Source organism: Rhamphochromis longiceps, linkage group LG15 (genome assembly GCF_057381845.1).
Source record: "Rhamphochromis longiceps isolate RC_006_pf linkage group LG15, R_longiceps_female_GT1.1, whole genome shotgun sequence".
Classification (NCBI taxonomy): domain Eukaryota; kingdom Metazoa; phylum Chordata; class Actinopteri; order Cichliformes; family Cichlidae; genus Rhamphochromis; species Rhamphochromis longiceps.
Window position 1 is genome coordinate 39524829 of NC_140571.1, and position 19150 is coordinate 39543978.

General features: G+C 36.9%; 2 protein-coding genes across 5 annotated transcripts; both read left to right on the top strand.

The window, feature by feature from the left end:
* Positions 1-150: 150 nt before the first annotated feature.
* On the top strand, positions 151-2612 carry polr2h (RNA polymerase II, I and III subunit H). The gene is made up of 6 exons (XM_085381159.1): positions 151-332; positions 764-856; positions 1186-1269; positions 1725-1818; positions 1984-2067; positions 2290-2612. The coding sequence occupies exons 2-6, from the start codon at positions 784-786 to the stop codon at positions 2405-2407; spliced, it is 453 nt and encodes a 150-aa protein (XP_085237285.1). The 5' UTR covers positions 151-332; positions 764-783; the 3' UTR covers positions 2408-2612.
* A 1445-nt stretch (positions 2613-4057) lies between these two features.
* On the top strand, positions 4058-16211 carry mfsd8l1 (major facilitator superfamily domain containing 8-like 1). 4 transcript variants are annotated; one of them, XR_014907472.1, is made up of 13 exons: positions 4059-4503; positions 8402-8587; positions 8769-8831; positions 10005-10124; positions 10235-10314; positions 10427-10757; positions 11059-11132; positions 11296-11509; positions 11778-11900; positions 12071-12201; positions 14035-14149; positions 14287-14489; positions 14538-16210. XR_014907472.1 is itself a non-coding variant. In XM_085381158.1 (12 exons), the coding sequence occupies exons 1-11, from the start codon at positions 4501-4503 to the stop codon at positions 14113-14115; spliced, it is 1371 nt and encodes a 456-aa protein (XP_085237284.1). In that variant the 5' UTR covers positions 4058-4500; the 3' UTR covers positions 14116-14149; positions 14287-16211. The 4 variants fall into 4 exon arrangements, 3 of the variants coding, with proteins under 3 accessions (XP_085237284.1, XP_085237283.1, XP_085237282.1); XM_085381158.1 differs by having other exon boundaries at positions 4058-4503; positions 8437-8587; positions 14287-16211; XM_085381157.1 differs by having other exon boundaries at positions 14292-16211.
* Positions 16212-19150: the final 2939 nt, after the last annotated feature.

Below are 19150 nucleotides of genomic sequence, written 5' to 3' on the forward strand. Positions count from 1 at the left end.
ATTAACGTAGAGAAAGAGCAGATAGGCAGGTATTTTTTTTTATTATACGTTTTTTTTTGTCTGTGGCTGAAAAAATTCGTCTATCTGTCTTTATCTAATTTCGTTATATATTTACGTTTATATTCTTTCTTTCCGTATTTCAAACCGGAAGCACTTTCTATGTCAAAGGTTGAGCACATTGTTCCTGCGCGGTACAGTCTGTTTGGGATAATAATGAATGAAATTTTGACTAACTAAGACATCTAGCGCAAAATTAAATACTCCCCGTCGCAGAGTGAAAACCCAAGTGAGCGCGACGCCATTGAACTTACAGTATAATATCAAAACTTGAGGTACGTTTTTGGAATCGTTTGGCCAATATGCTAAGGCTAGCAATTAGCATGAATGAGAGATGCTAAAGTTGAAAAAGCTTTGCCAAGACCTTAATACTTTCGCTAACTGATTCGGCAACAACGGGTGTTAGATTACTGTTAAATGGTCAAAAACAAAAGCACGAATTATTAAGGTTTGAAGTTTTTTTTTTTACGTTGTGATACACAGTTGTTTCATTAATGTATGATTAGTGGTTAAGATTTTTCAGCTGCAGTTGTGCACAGAATAGACGGGGGGAAACAATAAGACAAGCAAACACAAGTTTCTGTGAATTTCAGTGAAGTGTGTTTCTTGTACTGGCAGGGTGTGTTTTAAGTTTCAGTAATGGTTTCAGTCTAATAAAAGTGGCTTCATTTTGTGTTTTTGTCTTTATTTTCCCTTATTTTTACAGACTGACAGACTCGGAGAGAGATGGCTGGAATTCTTTTTGAGGATATTTTTGATGTAAAAGATATCGATCCAGATGGCAAGAAGTTTGACAGAGGTGTGTGAAATATTATCATTAAAAAAGTGAAATTATAACACCAACCAACAGATAATTGCATGTTTGATCTCTAATTTGATCTCGATATAGATAAAGTTTAATTTATAACCCAAGTGCAGTTCTTCTTAGTGAAAGGGATCTGATATTAAGTATTAAACCTTTCAAGTATCCAAACACACAACTTCTGGCCAATCATGAACCAGTCTAACTTTGATTATCAACAAGAGGCATTATTTTAGTTATTGTTGATCTTCGTTAACACCATTTAATTAAAAAAACAAACAAACAATAAATTATCTAATAGAAACTCTTCAACTGTTAATCTGCAGTATCTCGTCTGCATTGTGAAAGTGAATCGTTCAAGATGGACCTCATCTTGGATGTGAACATTCAGATCTATCCTGTTGATCTTGGTAAGAAAAAACATTCTTTTTTTGTCCCTGTGTGTCTTTGTGTTTTTGTTTTGTTTTGTTTTAAATTGGAAGTCATTTGTTAGTTAATATGTATCAAATACAATGGTGTAAACCGGTCCTATATACAGCATAATTATAGCAAATGACTATGTCAGCTATTTAGAATATTTTATCAGAATAAACTGGCACTCTTCAAAAGTAAAGATTATACTGTAATACATAAAAAAATATGATTGCTCGTTAATGTATCCCCTGACTCCCTCAATATTTGACTTGTTCACGTGCAGGTGAGTCGTGTAATAGCTGTATAATAACATTTACTCAACCCAAAGGAACCCAGCTCTATGAGTAAAAAGCCTTGAAGAACCATGTGTCAGAATTGTATCTGTAACCCAAAGTGTCCAAATGCACAATATGATAAAGCTAGTTTGTTGTAATATATCTCTTTCATTAAGGTGACAAGTTTAGACTGGTAATTGCCAGCACGTTATATGAAGATGGAACACCAGACGATGGAGAGTACAATCCTCAGGATGACAGACCGTCTAGGTAAGACAGCTGCTTCCAATTTAAAGTTGTAATTTGTGGAACTTCAGCAAAAAGAAAATTGCTGTTTTATTGGCATATTTAACAATAATAACATTGTTAATACTTCTTACGCTTTTAATTTACAAAATGACTTTCACACTCATTCCACTTTGTTTAAATTTCCAGAGCAGACCAGTTTGATTATGTGATGTATGGGAAAGTTTACAAGATTGAGGGCGATGAAACTTCAACAGAAGCTGCCACACGTCTGTAAGTGAAGTGCTTAGTTTTCTCAAAATGACTATATGTCATATATTTACTGAAATTAATAATCCGCTGGAACAAAACTGTGTTTCTAACAGAGAAGATGACCTTTCTGTGAAACTATTTATGGAAATGAGATCACATTTGAATCTGCCTGTGTGATAACTTTTCCAGACTCTGCCGTTGGTTTGTGCTATTCCAATTTCTTGTGTGTTTTTCTTGTTTCAGCTCTGCTTATGTGTCTTATGGAGGCCTCCTCATGAGGCTACAGGGAGATGCCAACAATCTTCACGGCTTTGAAGTGGACTCTAGGGTCTACCTGCTCATGAAGAAGCTGGCCTTCTAAAACAAACCTGTGGTCACCCACCCATGGTTCACCAGTCAACCTTAAATTTATATGGAGCATCTACAAGGAGGCTGTCGGAAACTTTTTTATTTTGATGATTCTCATTCCTCCATCAGGATGGACTAAAGACTAAACACTGTGGCACATAAGAACTGCTACCGACTCCACCTGCAGACAAACTGTAAATAAAGACTTCTTTTATACACATTGGCATGTTTATTCTTCCTTATATCTTAGCAACTGCTCTCAAACAAACATTTAATTATCCTTGTACTCTGCAAGAAGGGTGAGTCTAACATTATTACACAGGCATCATGTGTGCTGCTATAATTAGGATGGAAGATGGTTCTATAAAGAAACAGTGCTAATTGAATAAAGTAGTTCAGAACGGTGAACTTTCAGGTTTGTAATTACAGTTCCAATAAATCTGTTTGCAGTTTTTGGCTCCATTTATTCCTCCTGCAGACCCCAAATGGGCCATTTATCCTCAGCCTACTCACAACCGCAACAATGCATGTTAGCTGATGTCATTCTGACTCTGCACATGAGGCAACAAGGGATCCACAACCACAAGCAAAACCTTAAGCATGTGTAAAAGCAGCAACACACATGATTAATGCCCAAAGATTAAATCTCTCCCTAAAAGGAAGATTTAGCAACAAACATGAGGTAATCCTACCTCATGTGTGGGACTTCACAGTGTGATGGGAAATGTTCTACATGCCAACAAACTAAAATGTGAACACACGAGAGACAGAAAATTTAATCAAGTGTACACAGGCAGCTTTTTGTATGGAAAGCGGGTTTTTCTTCTAATGGAAGTCACAAGATGGGGAACATTTTTGTCTGACTCAGACTAGAGTTTAGTGATGCAATAAAGGAACGATGTAACTTCTCTGAGGTCTTCCGCTTTTCCTCCTGCTTGGTATCTCCATTTTCAACATCCTTTGTCCAACAAATCCACTATTCCTCATCATCATCCCTTGTCAACTTTATCTCCAAAACACTTGACGTGAGCTCTCCCTCTGATACACTCATTTTCTAGCTTGTCCACTTTCTATGAAAATTTTAGCATTTCCAGCTCCAGGTTTAGGGTTTTTAGTTTAGTCTTACTGTCCAAATTATACATCATAGCAGGTCTCACTCTCGTCTTATAAACCTTCTTTTTCACCCTTGCTGCTAACCTCCTGTCACAAATCACCCCTGACACTCATCTCCACCCACTTCACCCTGCCTATGCTCTCTCCTACTCCTAAACTGCATTAATCAGCATGATTGAATCCACACTCATTAGCGAATATCCAGATTCAGTCCAAGGGGTTCAAAAGGTTTTATTTTTTTGCAATAGTGACGCTTGTCTAATAAAGCACGTATAAACAAGAAGTGCAGTTCTTTGTATCAGATCGATACCAAAATTTGCAGTATCGCACAGCACTACCATCGTGTATCTTGTTAAATGGTCTTGCAACAGAAAGAAGAAGAAAAAAAACCCTTATACTCCAATGTGTGCGTATATTATTCAATCTATGAAAGGAGTTGAAGTTTCAGCGGTTGCGACTGTCAATGTGCGGGCAACCGGAAGTTGTGTAGGATGGCTTTAAACTGCGCGCTGCTGTGATTGGTTGTTTCCCCTCTGCCTCGCTTTTGGCAGTTTGAGGGCGAGTGTTTAGTAAGCTACGGCTAGCATCAATCATTGCGGAGCATTTACCCGGCTGGTTTAATTACAGACATTTTATATATGCATGGACTGGACTCGTGTTTTCACGACGAAAACACGAGTTTTCCCGACGAAAACACGAGTTTTCCATACGATATGAGATAACGCGTAGTGATAAGTGATATTAGCCTTGCAAACGCTGTTCAGGTAGTGGGAACAGTGTGCTCTTGAAGCATTCTGCAGCTGTTCTCTGTAATTGGAAGCACTGCTCTCGGGATTATGTCGGCTGTGTTTGGTAGGGAGACGAGAAGGGACATGTATGTTTAAAGTCTTACAGAGAGAAGAATTCAGCAGTGAGGCGTAATGGATAGCAGACGGGAAAAGAAGCTGACATATATCACCATTGGACTTATTTTTCTTCTCAGCGGGGTGGAATATGGTAAGACTTGTTATTGGGGTAAACATGGGTAGATGACAATGACAAAGAAATTGTAACAAGTACAACAAAACTGTTCTATAAAGATATTTTAAGTGGACAAAATGGACTGTTTTAATTATAACGCTGTGGCACAACACCGGTGCAATGACGCATGAGTATAAAGAGTAAAAAAGATTTTTAAAAATAGGTCATTTCTTTATTTTATATATATCCATATCCCCTTCATATCATGTTTACTATAGTCTATTTAACAATATGCAAATATAATAAACATTAAAAAGAAAAAACATCGGAAATAATTCATTTCACATAATCATTTTCAATGAAGGTCATCTCTACAGTGCATTTAAAGCGCATTTGTGATAACATAAATGTTTATAAGTATCCCAATATATAAGATGTATATGTATTGCATAGAATATATAAAAATCTAATTATTATAAGAGGTGGAGATGATGATAATAATAATAATATGTTACATTGTGTTTATTTACCGCATTGGCATTTAACAAACAAAAAAATCTGTTCTGTGTTACACACTGCATTATAAGTACCATAAGCTTAACCGGTTATAAAGACACACACAGAAAACTGTAAAAGAATAGATTATAAATCCAGGCTTCAATCAATACAATTGTGAGCTTTAAATGAAGTGAAATTAAGTACAAATTTAAGGTTTGTTTCAATTTTATGATTCTGTAACAGCAAATTGTTTTCACTATTTGCTGGTGACGAGTGTAAATCAGAAAATAGGAAATTCAGCATCCACAGATGCAAGATTGAGGTAGAATTGGGCAAACTCAAAGGTAAGGCGATAATACCAGTGTAAATCTTTATGTGGTGTAAAAATATTGCGATATCATTGCATCACCGTACATTTATGTTCCCTTGTGTGCGCAGTAATGAGAGAACCCCAGGCTGATCTGTGAGTAAGATCAACGTGTGTCAGCCTCCATTGATGAGTTAGTTCCTAAAAATTGAACTACTTGAACAATCTCCAACAAAGCACAGGACTTAGCAAAATGTGTAAGAAAACTGTTCCTGTGGAAATAATAACTGTGTTTCACCTGATAAGACCATAGCACAGAACCATTGAGTACAACCAGGCTAAGCGTGGGAGGACCTGTGACCCAAATGTATATAAGTGACTCAGTCCAGCATGATTGGAGCGCTTGATAGCACCCCATGTGACAGTGAAAACAAACAAGGAAATTAGTGATTAAAGGAAAATCTCAGGTAGAAAAGATTTTTGTTTTACTTTGCAACAATATTGGGCAACTCCCAAAGAGTTATAAGGTTAAGTTAACCTAAAATCTTAAGCAGTTATTTTACACTTGGACTTCAAATTTTCAAGGGAAACACTATCTAGGTTTGCTTGATCACAGGAAACTGAACAGTACTTAAAACACAGTTGGTTCATCTTTTAACATGAGTGGTTTTACTTGTAGTTGAATTAATGTTTTAGATCTAAGAGTGCAGATTTCCAGTACAACCCACCTGTGTTTATTTAAGAGTGAGTAATGTAAAATAGGGTCATCTACACTACAGTTTGACACTGTATATTCAACTGCACGTCTTCTTCCCCTCACCCCCAACTGGTCTCGGCACCTTGCCACCCCTCCCTAAGGCTGATGCTTCTGGAGAAATCTTCTTGTTAAAAGGAAGTTTTTATGCTTGCTCATACAGGGTCACCTGATTTTAAGGGTTTTCCATTATGTATTATTACTGCAATATAAAGTGTATTGAGTTGACTGTTTTGTTTTTTAAATTTCGTGCTATATAAAGAAAAATCAAACTGAATTTAACTGGTTGGACATCACTGTCTTTATGCAAACATTGCTTAAGCCATTATCACAACTCGGTAACAGTCACTTTAAAAATACAGTCAAAAGAACAACTGACAACAGACATGAATGCAGGTGTGCCTTGTGAAACCATTGCATAATCCAAATGTGTTTAAAAATGTCCGCCTTTAAGACGTGTATACATAAGAACAGGTTAGGAGCAATGTGGCAACCACAAATCAAAGTCAATGAACTTAACTAAACTCTTGCAAAAAGGGTGAATTAACGCATAGCTGATGTGAAATAACTGCCATGTAGAGTAAATAATTCTCAAATTTGGGACAAATAATTAAAGCAACTACACCAATGTGAGCAAAGAATGCCGCTAACTAACCGGATGAGTAGTTGTGAAGAGCCTGGAAAACCGACCAGCCAACCAGGTATCAGCTATAAAGCATTGTGCATCAAGCAAATCGCTTTACACAATTAGGTCAATACGTTTTTGGTCTCTGCTCCACTGTAGTGGATTTTAAATCAAACATTCATGATGTGACTGAAGTGCATACTTTAATTCAAGGGTTTTACCAAAATAATTCATTAACCTTTTAAGAATTACAGCCATGTTTAGTCATTTGTTTTCAAAGGCTAATGATTAATTGAGAAGAGAAACATTATTTTTAACATCACGTAATCATACATATATTTGAATGAAAATGCTTCCTGGAGTGTAGAAACCATACACATCACAAAACGCTGTGTTTCCTTCCTCAAGATGCTCTGACAGGCCTTGTTGTGGATCTTTCTACCTCCAGTTTTGTACAACCATGCTCTGTTGGGGTGAGATCAGATGACTGACTTGGCCACTGAGGAATATGGCATTTCTTTCCCTTCAGAAGCTCTTGGTTTGGTATTGCAGTATGCTTTGTTTCACTATCCATTTGCACTGTCAGCCGCTGTCCAATCAGTTTTGCGACATTTTGCTGAATGTGCTACTGCTACTTCTATCAGCAGTCACATCATCAGTAAGCACGACTGACCTAGTTCCACATGCTATAATATTGCCTCCACCATGATTTACAGATAATGTCATATGCTTTGGACCTTGAGCTCTTTCTCTCCTTCTCCATCTTTTTTCTTCCCATGATTCTATTACAAGTTAGAAGACATTTTTTTCAGAAATGTGTAGGCCCCTTTAAATGTTTTCTGGTAAAGTCTAATCTGACCTTCTTGTTTTTGAACATAACCACTGGTTTGTTGTACATTTGTATTTGTATTAACAATCAGAAAGTGTCTCTTGATTGTAGACTTTAACAAACACCGACCTACCTCCCCTTCTGTGGTCTTTCAGGCCTTTTTGGTGTTTTTTGAGCTAATCAATTCATTCATTCTTTTAAAGAATGAACCAGATTTTTATTTTATCAGCTTAGTTTGTCCTGATGTAACGAGGGTACAGGCCTCACCTGGCCGTGAAACTGCTTATCAGTCAATCAGTTTCTATTTACCTTTTTGCATCTAAAAATGGTACATTAGGTACATAAATTGGCTGTAATTGTTAAAAAGTTAATTCAGTGGGTTTTTTTTAATACCTTGAACTAAATTAAGTCTGTACTTCAATCAAATCTTGTTTATTTGACTCCACTGTGGTGCTCTATAGAGGCTGTTTATAGACAAGGTCAATGAAAAAGAGAGATTATTGAATTATCTACAGATACAGAGGTTTTGCTCTTTCCTAATGAGCAATATATAAATATACAAATAAATGATAAATTCCTAAAGTTTATGAAAAAGAAACATTCAGTTTTGGAGCTTTTAGTTTTGTCACTTCCACACACAGTTGTCTGTCAGGGCCATATCCCTGAACGACAAAAATTTGAGTAGTAATTTTCTCTGGAATTCTCAGAGAGCGTGCTTTATTGTGTGCCATCTGACCCAGTAATTGAATTTTGGATTACATTTGGTCAGCATTATCCTTTGCCTGTGTGATAAATAAAGCTGTAAGCAATAACAGCGTGCTGTATCCATCTTTTGTCTTTTAGTTTTCAGACTGTGATGAATCGAATATGTATGATTTCTTAATAGTAAAATAAAAAACAAACTCTCTTCTCTATCCACAGCTGTAATTTTGCCCACAATATGGCGTTTCTTGCAGACTCTGGATGCAGCACCTTACTTTCTGGGATTGGTCCTGTCAGCATTCAGTCTGAGTGGCCTACTGTCTGGACCACTGTTTGGCCACTGGTCCGACAGAACCCGATCAACAAAGAAGATCATATTGTTTGCCAACATCTTTGAGATAGTTGGTGAGTCCACAGGTCTTGCATATTTTCTAACACTCAGCAATCCTTCAAATAGGATTCACGTTTGAACCCCAGTTATACTGGGTACTTCTTTTGTACAAGAAACCAAACATATTTTTTTTATTCAAATCTTATGACAATTGTTTAAGTCGATTCCATATTTACTTTTTATCTTTTTTTACAGGTAATTTTATGTACTTGATGGGATACTCAAAGTGGCTTCTGCTGTCAAGCAGACTGGTAGCAGGTGAGTCTATAATAAGTAAACGTAGAACTGAGAATCATTTTGTGGATTTAATGACTACAAATATGTTAGTCATACTGAAAAGCATGTTAGTTTAGAACAGTTTAAAAAACTTGATTATAAAAGTTTCAGACTGAAAGTACTTCAGTGATTAGAAAATACTGGGATACATTATTTACTGCAAAATATAGTCCCTGCCTTTGTGATAGTTTCCATTGACACTCATAAATCCTTAACTTGTAGGTCACTAATAGTGTTTCAAAGTTCAACCTGCGATCGGTTTACAAGCTACTTTAAATTGAGTCTTAAGGTATGTTTGGTGAAATATACTGCTGAGTTTGCAGCAACTGAGTGTGTTATGAACTGGATATGAGACATTGTTAAGACTTTGTCGAGGTTGGACATAATAGTTGCATAACTGCTGTCACTTTGTTGGAGTAATCTGGAGAAATTTCAAGAATGCCAACTGTTTCCTTCTTGTCTAAATAGTTCATGTTCACAGTTCTTATTTGGAGCTGTGTTTTGGGTCATTGTTCCATTGTTGGAGGAAATTGGCTCCATGTGGCTCCAATAAATGAACATTCAATGGCACGGCTTGTACTGCAAAAAGTGATAGCATTCCTTTATCCCATACAAATCCCTCACTTAACATCACCAAGACATTCGTGGGAGTCACTTAATAGAGCTGTTAAGATAAGATGAAGACGTGTAAGGTGTCTGTTTGTCAGAGTAGAAACTTGTTGTCTGGTTTATCGTTTTTTGCTGTTTTATCTTCATTTCTTGCAGTTCCTCAAAGCCTTCAAAAAAAATTTTCTTGGCCAGTTTGAGGCTGAAACACCCAAAGTTCTGATTACTCAATAAGCCAAATACATTTCACCTGTCCCAACATAAGTGAAAAAAACAAAACATTTTTTTCCCAATTAATTATGCTTTTAACATTTAAAACTTGCAACTGTTAACACAATATGCCATCTGTGACCATTTAGGATAACTGAATGCCATCTTAAATAAAAAACACGTGTTTTTCTTTGTTGTTTCTAAATCACTCCTGTCACTTGACTGTTAGTGAAACATGATATCTTATCTTTTTTCCCACTTTACAAAAAACAGTTTTACCTGGAAAAGAGAAGCCAAAGTTGATGTTTTTGGTTTTTAGTTGGTTTGTTTGTTTCCCAGGCATCGGTGCAGGCGTTAGCTCGTCTATCTTTGGCTTCTTAACCAGAAGCACGGCCCCAGAGGACCGTGCCACTGTATTTGCTGCTTTCATGGCATGTCGGCAGGCTGGACTTGTGATTGGTCAGTGCTTGTTTGCTTTCTTGCGACAAATATTAAAGATTGTTTAGTTATTATAAATCTTAATGGTTTTAGGTGGATAATGTTCATGTAGTATCCTTTGTTTAACACAGGTCCAGCATTTAACATCTTTCTGAGGTTGTGTGATTTCCACCTGGGTCCTTTTGTAATCAATAAATACACTGCACCCGGGGTAAGATTTATAACATGTCAGTATGCATTATAATAAGGTGTTTTACATTTTTTATGCATTTCTTTGCGGCCATCTGTGGAGAGCAGTGATCTTGTTCATCCATCCCTTGCAGCTGTTTATGTGTCTGCTGTGGATTCTCCTTCAATTCGTGGTTGTTTTCCTGACTGTGGACCTACCACCCGTTGAGAAAAGGAAAGCCAGGGATAGTATGATGCGAAAGAACCAAGAGGAAGAGAATGAGAAAAGCCTTGTGGAAGACGTAGAAGAGAGCGATGAAGAGGGAAAGCCCCTAATAGTGTCTCAGGAGCTGATGGGGTCCTACGGCTCTGTCGTGGCTTCCAGTCCACCCAGGAACACTACGCTGAATCTGAATCCTTCACCTCATTCTCCTGTTTCACCAGCAGAGTCTTCAGGTGTCTTTAAGAATTTCAGCATATCTCGAGGTCAGTGATTCACATGATTATTGCTGGGTGCCTTGCCTGTTTGTTCATCTCTTCTTCTATCCTCTTCTTAAACAGATTGGATTGCCTTCTTGCTACAAAGCGTCTTAGTTTTATGAGCCTTGGAATGTGCAAAATATATCTCTTACAAGTGAAGTAGCACAGTTTGTTTGTTGTTGTTGTTTCTGAACTTCCTGGTTATGAAATAGATTTTTGTCCCCTTTCTTTCTGACTTTGCTGTTGACCAATGTCTCTTTCCAGTGTTTTCATGTTTTGTCTACATGTTTCGGTTTCTTTGTATCAGAGTTCCTGAGAGAAGAGGTGATTGTGCTGCTGGCTGCCCAGTTTGTCACCTTTTTCAATCAGACAGCCCTGGAGGTGCAGATTGAAACTCTCATACAAATTAAATGATCTGTTTTCAGTATATCATTTCTTGATTTTTTTTTTAAATCATTTTAAACCCTGTGAGAGCATACAAACTAAGTTTTATCTTGCCAACAAACATAATGAGACTAAAGGATTTAACGGGCTGTGTCCTCAGACCATGGTGACCCCTCTGACGCAGAAATATTTCAGCTTTGGGGAGCTGGAGAACAGCGTGATGTACTTTCTTGGTGGTGTAGTGGTGATTGCCGGCTTCCTGTTTGTGCGCTGGCTGAGCCGCCATGTGACGGAACGGGTGATCCTCGCCATTGGTCTGTGCATGTGCAACATCTCCTGTATCTGGTGCCTCATCTTCTTGGCTAAGCCGCTAGGTTAGACTCAACTTGAAATTATAATTTTTTTTGATTGTTTTTTTGCTTTAGCATCTAACTCTCATGAATGCTGTTCATCTGGACGGAGCATTTTCACATATAGAACTAGGTCCTTGATCTCTCACTGAGACACAGTCAAAGTAATGCTTTCTTTTTACACATATGTAATATTTAATCCTTAAAAAAGCTTTCCTGAAATCCATCTTTGAAATGTGTCATATATATTATTCACCTTTTTCCTTCCTTTGGCGTTTTGTGTTTTCTCTAGGTGGCTTTGCATGGCAGCTGACAGAGTTCATCATTGGGGTATTTCTGCAGATTTTGGGTTTGCCGTTTGTGTCTGTTGCGCAGGTTTCTCTGTTTTCCAAAATTACAGCTGAGAAAACACAAGGTGAGAAACTGCACCATCTACTGGACAAGCAAAGGCATGACAGGGTTCTGGGGTCGTTTCGAGGGAAAAAATTAGTATATCAGTGAAACTGACTGCACATTTTAAGGCCTTATAATAACCATAGAAGTAAGCCCTTTGATGTGTTTTGTGCTGTGTGGGGCATTTTACAGGTTTCAGTCAGGGAATACGTCGTTCAGTGGGGGGTCTAGCCACCATTCTGGGCCCACTATGGGCTGGAGGCCTTACCGAGAACATGTATGTCATGATGGGGATGATGACTGTACTGCTGGTCCTGCTAACGGTAAGCAACAATTACAATGACAAAACCATAAGGCATCCTGTCAGAGGTTAAGTGTAAACGGACCTTTGTTGGCTGAGAGGAATCATATTTATATCGAGGGCATAACCTGAAAAAATAAAATGAAAACTCATTTGCAGTATTTTTGCTTTTGAAATTTTCTTTATACAGTGTGAATAGTACATTTGGGTAGATTTAGGTTATGTACTTCTCTTCTTTTCCTACATAAAATATTACAAATAAAAATAATACATAATACGCATTTGTGCTTTTGTATTGCTTTATTTTGCCTAAATACTTCTCTCTACTTTTCATTTGTTAGGAATGAATATTGCTACCTACTTGAGAACATAATGATTAATCACCACATTCCCTTTTTACGCAAACCTTTGTTCTTGCACTAATGTGTATAAAATAAACCAGTTTCTAAAATTGGGACTCACAAAGTGTGCAAATGTGCATTTCTGTTTTATGTCAAAAAGTGATGTTTCTCATCAGTGAGTATCTGTTTAGAACAAATAAAAACCTAAAAATAGGTTTTATGTTAAGAAAAGGAGATGCATGTTGACATGTCTAGCCAGCAGCAACTGGATTAGCTAATAAGCAAGCACAACAATATCCTTTTAATGAAGTACAGGCTCACTTGTTATGAAACCCAAATGTTTAGAAGCAAACAAGACAAAACAAGGCAAAAACAACCAAATTTACTCCATCAGTTCTTCACAGACCTTTCTTTCATTATTTTCTCTGTAAAAAAAAAACAACAAAAAACGTGGAGCTCTACCTCCCTGACACATCCGATGTAGTTTCTCAGTTATCACAGCATCAAATGTTCAGTTCTTAAAAATATTTAAACTTTTACAGATACTACCAAATGAACCCGAATGAAACATTCCCGCTTCAAATCACGTCTGTAAAACTCCAGATGTGTCTGTGTCCAATTCAGGACACAGACACTATCTCTACTTTTAAGATTAGGCTTCAAACTTTCCTTTTTGATAAAGAATATAGTTAGGGCTGGATCAGGTGACCCTGAACCCTCCCTTAGTTATGCTGCAATATGCTGGGGGATTCCCATGATGCATTGAGTATTTCTTCTTCTGTCACCTTTCTCACTCACTATGTGTTAATCAACCTCTGTGCATTAAATCATACTTGTGATTAATCTCTGGCTCTCCTCCACAGCATGTCTTCTATCCTGTCTTCCTTCTCTTATCCCAACCGGTCTCAGCACCTCCCTGAGCCTGGTTCTGCTGGAGGTTTCTTCCTGTTAAAAGGGAGTTTTTCCTTCCCACTGTCGCCAAAGTGCTTGCTCATAGGGGGTCATATGATTGTTGGGTTTTTCTCTGTATGTATTATTGTAGGGTCTTTAACTTACAATGTAAAGCGCCTTGAGGCGACTGTTGTGATTTGGCGCTGTATAAAAAAAATTGAATTGAACTAAATATTGAACTCAGCTTAGCAACTGCTAAATGATAATGACACGTGTAGCGTTGGACCCGTTAAGCATAGACAGGACACGGACGTAATGACAGCACTACTTTATTTTCGAATGTGATTACACTGTGGTTTTTGTTTTCACTGGGACACAGACACTCCCCCTCTGCCTGTCACTGACAACATATAAAGAGACATAATCACACTCACATCCCAACACACCTGTTCACCCCACCCCTGCGCCGCCCCGGGAGCTCACTGCGTCACCCCTCCTCTGCACCCGGCCAGAGACCACACCCACGCCACAACACCAACTAACAGACAATCTTTCTCTCAGTCACCTTCCACTTCAACATGAGAATAAACGTTTCTTTAACAAACGTTTTTTGTCCATTGCAGATGATGCTGGTCTACTCATACAGCCGACTGGTGGAACCTGCTGCACAGGAGCAAATGGACAATTCGGAAAACTTTAATTAGCAAGTGGCTGTTAGAGGAAAAGTGGTTGAAGGAGGTACAGTTTTATTTACAACCATAATGTATGTCTTGATGCGATTAATTTCAATTCACTTTGGTAGTATAGTAATCAGATGTTAGAAAGTAAATAAAAGTCTTACATACTGTCTTCTTCTGTCTCTCTCTCTTTTTAAGAACAGTGTGAGCTTCGCGATCTGTACTTTCTGTCCCTCATCAGTCTCACTTTCTGCAGACCATCATTTAGAGTAGTGTCACGCACCAGAAGCACAAAGCTCATTCTGTAGGGGTTGGATTTGTCTGTGCAGAGGCTGATCTGATGCTGTTTAGTTCACTATATTTCCTATGGAAATATACAGAGTTCTGCTGTTCATGCAAGAGTTGGATAAAGAGGTTTGTACCAACATCCTACCTGTGCTGAAGCACAGGTAGGATGTTGGTACATGTTGGATCCTACCTGTGCTGTGATCACACATCATGCTAACTGTTAATTTGATGAATATTCCAAATGTTTTACATTTGCATCAGAGGACATATATGAATATATATTAAGCACTGACATGATTTGCATTATTCAAGGTGTTTAAAGTTTTGTGACCATTGTGGGATTAATTTGCTGACTCCCTGAATTTTTTTGAGGGTGTTTTTAGGGTTTAGGAATTACAGCTTCTTAAGCTTTTGCCCCCTTTTTTGTTTTTTCCGGGGGACTAAAGGTAATTTGCTCAATTGACCTTTTTCATGGACAGGTGTAAACTATTCTTTCATTATTTTTTGCATCAGTTAAACAGTTAAAAGCTCCTAAGTTGATTTCAAATGCAGCATTTGGATTTTGAACTATGCATGTGAACTTGGAATCAACAGAGATAAATATTGGATAGGCTGCAAAAACAACTCTATTGTAGAGATAACAGCAACATTAGGATTTGCGAAATCAACAGTATGATGGATATATGAAAATAAAGATACTGGTGAGCCACAGAAGACATTGGCGGTAGATCAGCGCACGTGTGTCACTGTCATTGACTGGCTAGTCTGTAAGTGGAAGACTTCACAAGGGTAGACTTTATCGGCTTCAAGAATAGAAAGGCCAAAATCTAAAATGATGATTTTTATTTTAATTATGATTACAACAATTTTTACAATTATGTGGTGCCTCTGAAGACAGGGGACTGTAAATGAAAATCGCTGTAATTACTCAAAAAAATAAAAGCTTTAAAGGCTTCAATTTCATCTCAAATCTGTTGTAAAAAATTATAACTGAAAAAATATCACTGTCTAAATGTTTCCTACTGAAACATAATGATACCTTGACCTATTGACCTTCTGTTGTGATAAAGAATATTAATATGTTATTAATACCAAAACAGTACAGTACAGAGATTTTAAAGGCAGGCCCTTTTGTCTGAAATAGCAGAAGGATTTAGAACTTTATTTTTATTTTATTTTATTTTTTTTAAATTTACAGTAATTTAATTACAGTTGATCAAATGAAATATTCAGCTTTTGATGACACTGTTTTACATTCTTCTCATATTGTATTTATTAATTTAACAAGCGCTTAAACACATTGCCGATATGTTTTTTTTAAATGTCACAGTAAGTGAGACAATAATTAAACACTAAATAATCAGAAATAATTACAACAACTAATACAAAGAATCTTTTTTTCATTGGAAAGAACTACGAAGTACACATTGCTAATATCATGATGCTGATTTCATATATATTTTCAACACTGGTGGGCGCTCTTAGTCTTTGAAATATTTCATTCTTATTGCTGCATGACTGGTATGTGATCACAAGGAGTTGAGTCCACTGTTAGAAGCTGGGTTTTTTTTGTGTGTGTGTGTGTTTTAATGAACATCAGCACTGTTAGAGTTGCTTTAGGTACAAGGCAGTGCTAAAACAGGCACTACACTTTTTGCAAGCATTTATGTTGTTTGTCTCGTAATAATTTCTTCACATTTTACACTAAACTCACCAAAGCGATGTTATGAACCGAGTATTCTTTATTTCATATTTATTTTTCATTATTTATTTATTTTGTTTTGTTGCCTCGCAAAATGTACATGACCTAATTTGTACCATTGTCTTTAAATAAAAAAGATGAACTTCACTATGTGAGCTTGTGTTTATAATTCTCCTAATAAGTGATGAGTTTGGGTATAGTCACACAGTCATTTTGAGAGTAGATCAAAAGAATTGGTTTTATAAGACATTACTTATGTTTGCAATATAATATATGACAAGAAAATAATGTTTATATACATATTTATTTAGTTTTCTATTATTTAAAATGTACATTAATTGCAATAACAGTATTTTGTCAAGGTCATTTGTTTTCTATCGTTTAAAAGTCAAAGAAAGATTTTTTAAAAATAGTATCTTGTAGTTTAATCTCTATATTTTAATTAAACAGTTTCACTGAATTTTAGTAGGTTACATCATCATCATCATTTGGAGGCAATGAAGCCAACAGTGTTGGTATCCCAAATTAATGGTTTGGTGGAAAATGCTTGAGTTGATTTCTAATTGGAAGCACTGTTTTAAAAAAAAAAATAAAAAAAAATCTGTGAGGTTGTTAAAATTACATTATTCTGTAAAAAACCTATTGAATATTACTTGTTTGACTTCTTTATAAATTGACTTTCCGATTAAATAATACTGCGTAAAATATAATTTTATCTGCATTTTTATTTCAGCTTGTCAGGTTTCAGAACAAATAAGTCTACTAATAAAAAAAATATTTGAGGTTCATATGAAATTAATCTTTTTTTAAATTTAAACATTTGTATCAATTTTATTTATTTATTTACCCTTGAAATTAAAATGTTTTTTTATAGTTGTCCTGGTCAAGAAGGCACACCATTACAAAGACAAAAACATATACAAATCAAAACTAATATTAAATACACATATGCCAAAAATAAGTTGTAATGAAACAAAAATAAATTAAAAGACATGAGATTAGAAGGTCATGTAATACAAAATAAATAGTACATTAAGATTCTACTTTCTTCACACCATTTATTTTCTTGTGCATTTAATATACTATAAAATTATTTTACCAGTACATTTAATTTGTAATTGTTAAATAAAAAATTATTCATATAGTTTTGTAACATAGTTTTAAAAAATAATGTAAAATATATATGACATTTACCCTATTTCCTTGTCATTCCTAAATCTGTGCCTATAATGAAGGCACATATTTAGAAATGTACATTAACTGATAATAAAATGGTGATATTATTCATCTTCCTGTCCATATTTTTGGTATTATAATTTGAGTGTGTGTGTTTTAGTGAGAAAACTGTAATACATATTTCACAACTCTTTTGTTGCCTTCATATTTCCGTAGAATTTTGCAGTTTATGAAATATTTGTATTTATTTATTAATTTACTTTTTAATAATTATTTAAAATTACTGCAAACAAATTCATTTTGTTGTAAACTAATAGCAGGCCTTCTTTGTTGGTCCATTCAAGACAAAACTTGCTCTAAATCAGGACATTTTACACTGTTGATATGACGCGAATGTCACCCCACTGGGGGCCGCTGTGACCTTGGCACAAGAAGAACCAAGAAACAAGCGTGTAGGTGAGGCCTTGCTCATGACGACATGCCTTCTGCTTGATGACGCGATGGCGAGGAGGTGTGGCCATATGTTGTGAACTCTAGTTGAACCCATTTTGATGTTGGGCGGGGCTGGCTCGGAAATGTTACGACACAGCGCCAGTAACAGAGATATTTTAGGGTTATCCTTTTGTTTTTTTCCAACTCCACTCACCACACACACAATCCCCAAACACAGTTAGCCTGCAGCGGCACACTGACCGAGCAACGACCCTGCATATCAGGGTCAGAAGTGTAGAGCACGTCGTGTGTCGTATCAACAATTGTCGGGGTAAATTTGGCTTGCCCGCTCCTCCTCTTTCACTACCAGTCGAAGACATATAACCAAATTCACAGATGATAATGGACACATGAACTTTTGGTGAACTGTATTTTCTTGACTGGGGCAACGAGGGCATGTAAAGTTTAGTAGGACTTTGTCTGTGTTGTTCTTTTTTGTTGTTGTTCTTAGTACAATTCCACAGGCTTGATCACTAATCGACATCCACAAACTGAGTGAAGATGGTGTAGGGATGATGCTCTGTGACTCTGGGGGCCTTGCGAGACCCTGGCATACATATTTTACATGTGTGAGAGCGGACAAAGCATTACCGCCGTATCACCATCCACTTTCCCGCCACATCTTCTTTTTCTTGTCGTTTCACTTGCACTTTACACGACTTTCAAGAATAATACCTTCGACGAGATTTTAAGACTTTCATGAAGCGAGGTGACATGGGTAATAAATGAAGAGAAGTGCTTTAAAGCTTAAACTTAGCCTTTGAGTTGCCAAGTGCATGAAATATTGACTTTGTGCACTGGTGTCACAGATTCCTAATGTTTGTGAAAAAAAATAAGTTGGAGCCACAGTTAAATCAAAATGATGGCACTGACAGAAACCTGTGAAAGTCTCTGAGTGTCCCTGCAGGGATAGCACTTGAATCCCGTTTTAATAATACATGTGTCCTTCCGAAGAGGTGCGATGTTGCAAACGCAAGACAGTTTGTGGAAAAAAGTGAGCGGCTTGAAAGGGCTCGAGTTGTGGGTAAAAAGGATGGGCTGTGACAAGAGTCTTCCATAACAAAGGGTAAAATGCGCATAAAATCTCATGCCGGAGCTGGGCTTTAGAGTCGCTTCTTTAGTTCAAAAGGTTATGCGAGGAGTAGAGTTGTGTTTAGTTGCTGTCTGAAATTGAACTCCTGGAGAAGATTTAACTCCAGATCCGTCACCCGGGGCCGTCTGACAGGCAGACTTTTTCTTCCCCACTGGTTTTATCAGGGATGCAGGGTTGTGTAATGCTCCTTCTAAGTGAATGAATAATTAAGTCTGCGTAGCCTATAGCGGGGGAACCCAGGGATGTGTTGTGCAAGGGAGCCAGCTGCTATTGCACAGAGAGTTCTGTTTTGCCAAATAGGTCACGCTTCA

Coding starts and splice junctions, on each gene's coding strand:
- polr2h (XM_085381159.1), top strand. CDS start 784: ATGGCTGGAATTCTTTTTGAGGATATTTTTGATGTAAAAGATATCGAT. Junction 857..1,185: donor TGGCAAGAAGTTTGACAGAG/GTGTGTGAAATA, acceptor GTTAATCTGCAG/TATCTCGTCTGCATTGTGAA. Junction 1,270..1,724: donor GATCTATCCTGTTGATCTTG/GTAAGAAAAAAC, acceptor TCTTTCATTAAG/GTGACAAGTTTAGACTGGTA.
- mfsd8l1 (XM_085381157.1), top strand. CDS start 4,428: ATGGATAGCAGACGGGAAAAGAAGCTGACATATATCACCATTGGACTT. Junction 10,315..10,426: donor ATAAATACACTGCACCCGGG/GTAAGATTTATA, acceptor CATCCCTTGCAG/CTGTTTATGTGTCTGCTGTG. Junction 11,901..12,070: donor TACAGCTGAGAAAACACAAG/GTGAGAAACTGC, acceptor GGCATTTTACAG/GTTTCAGTCAGGGAATACGT.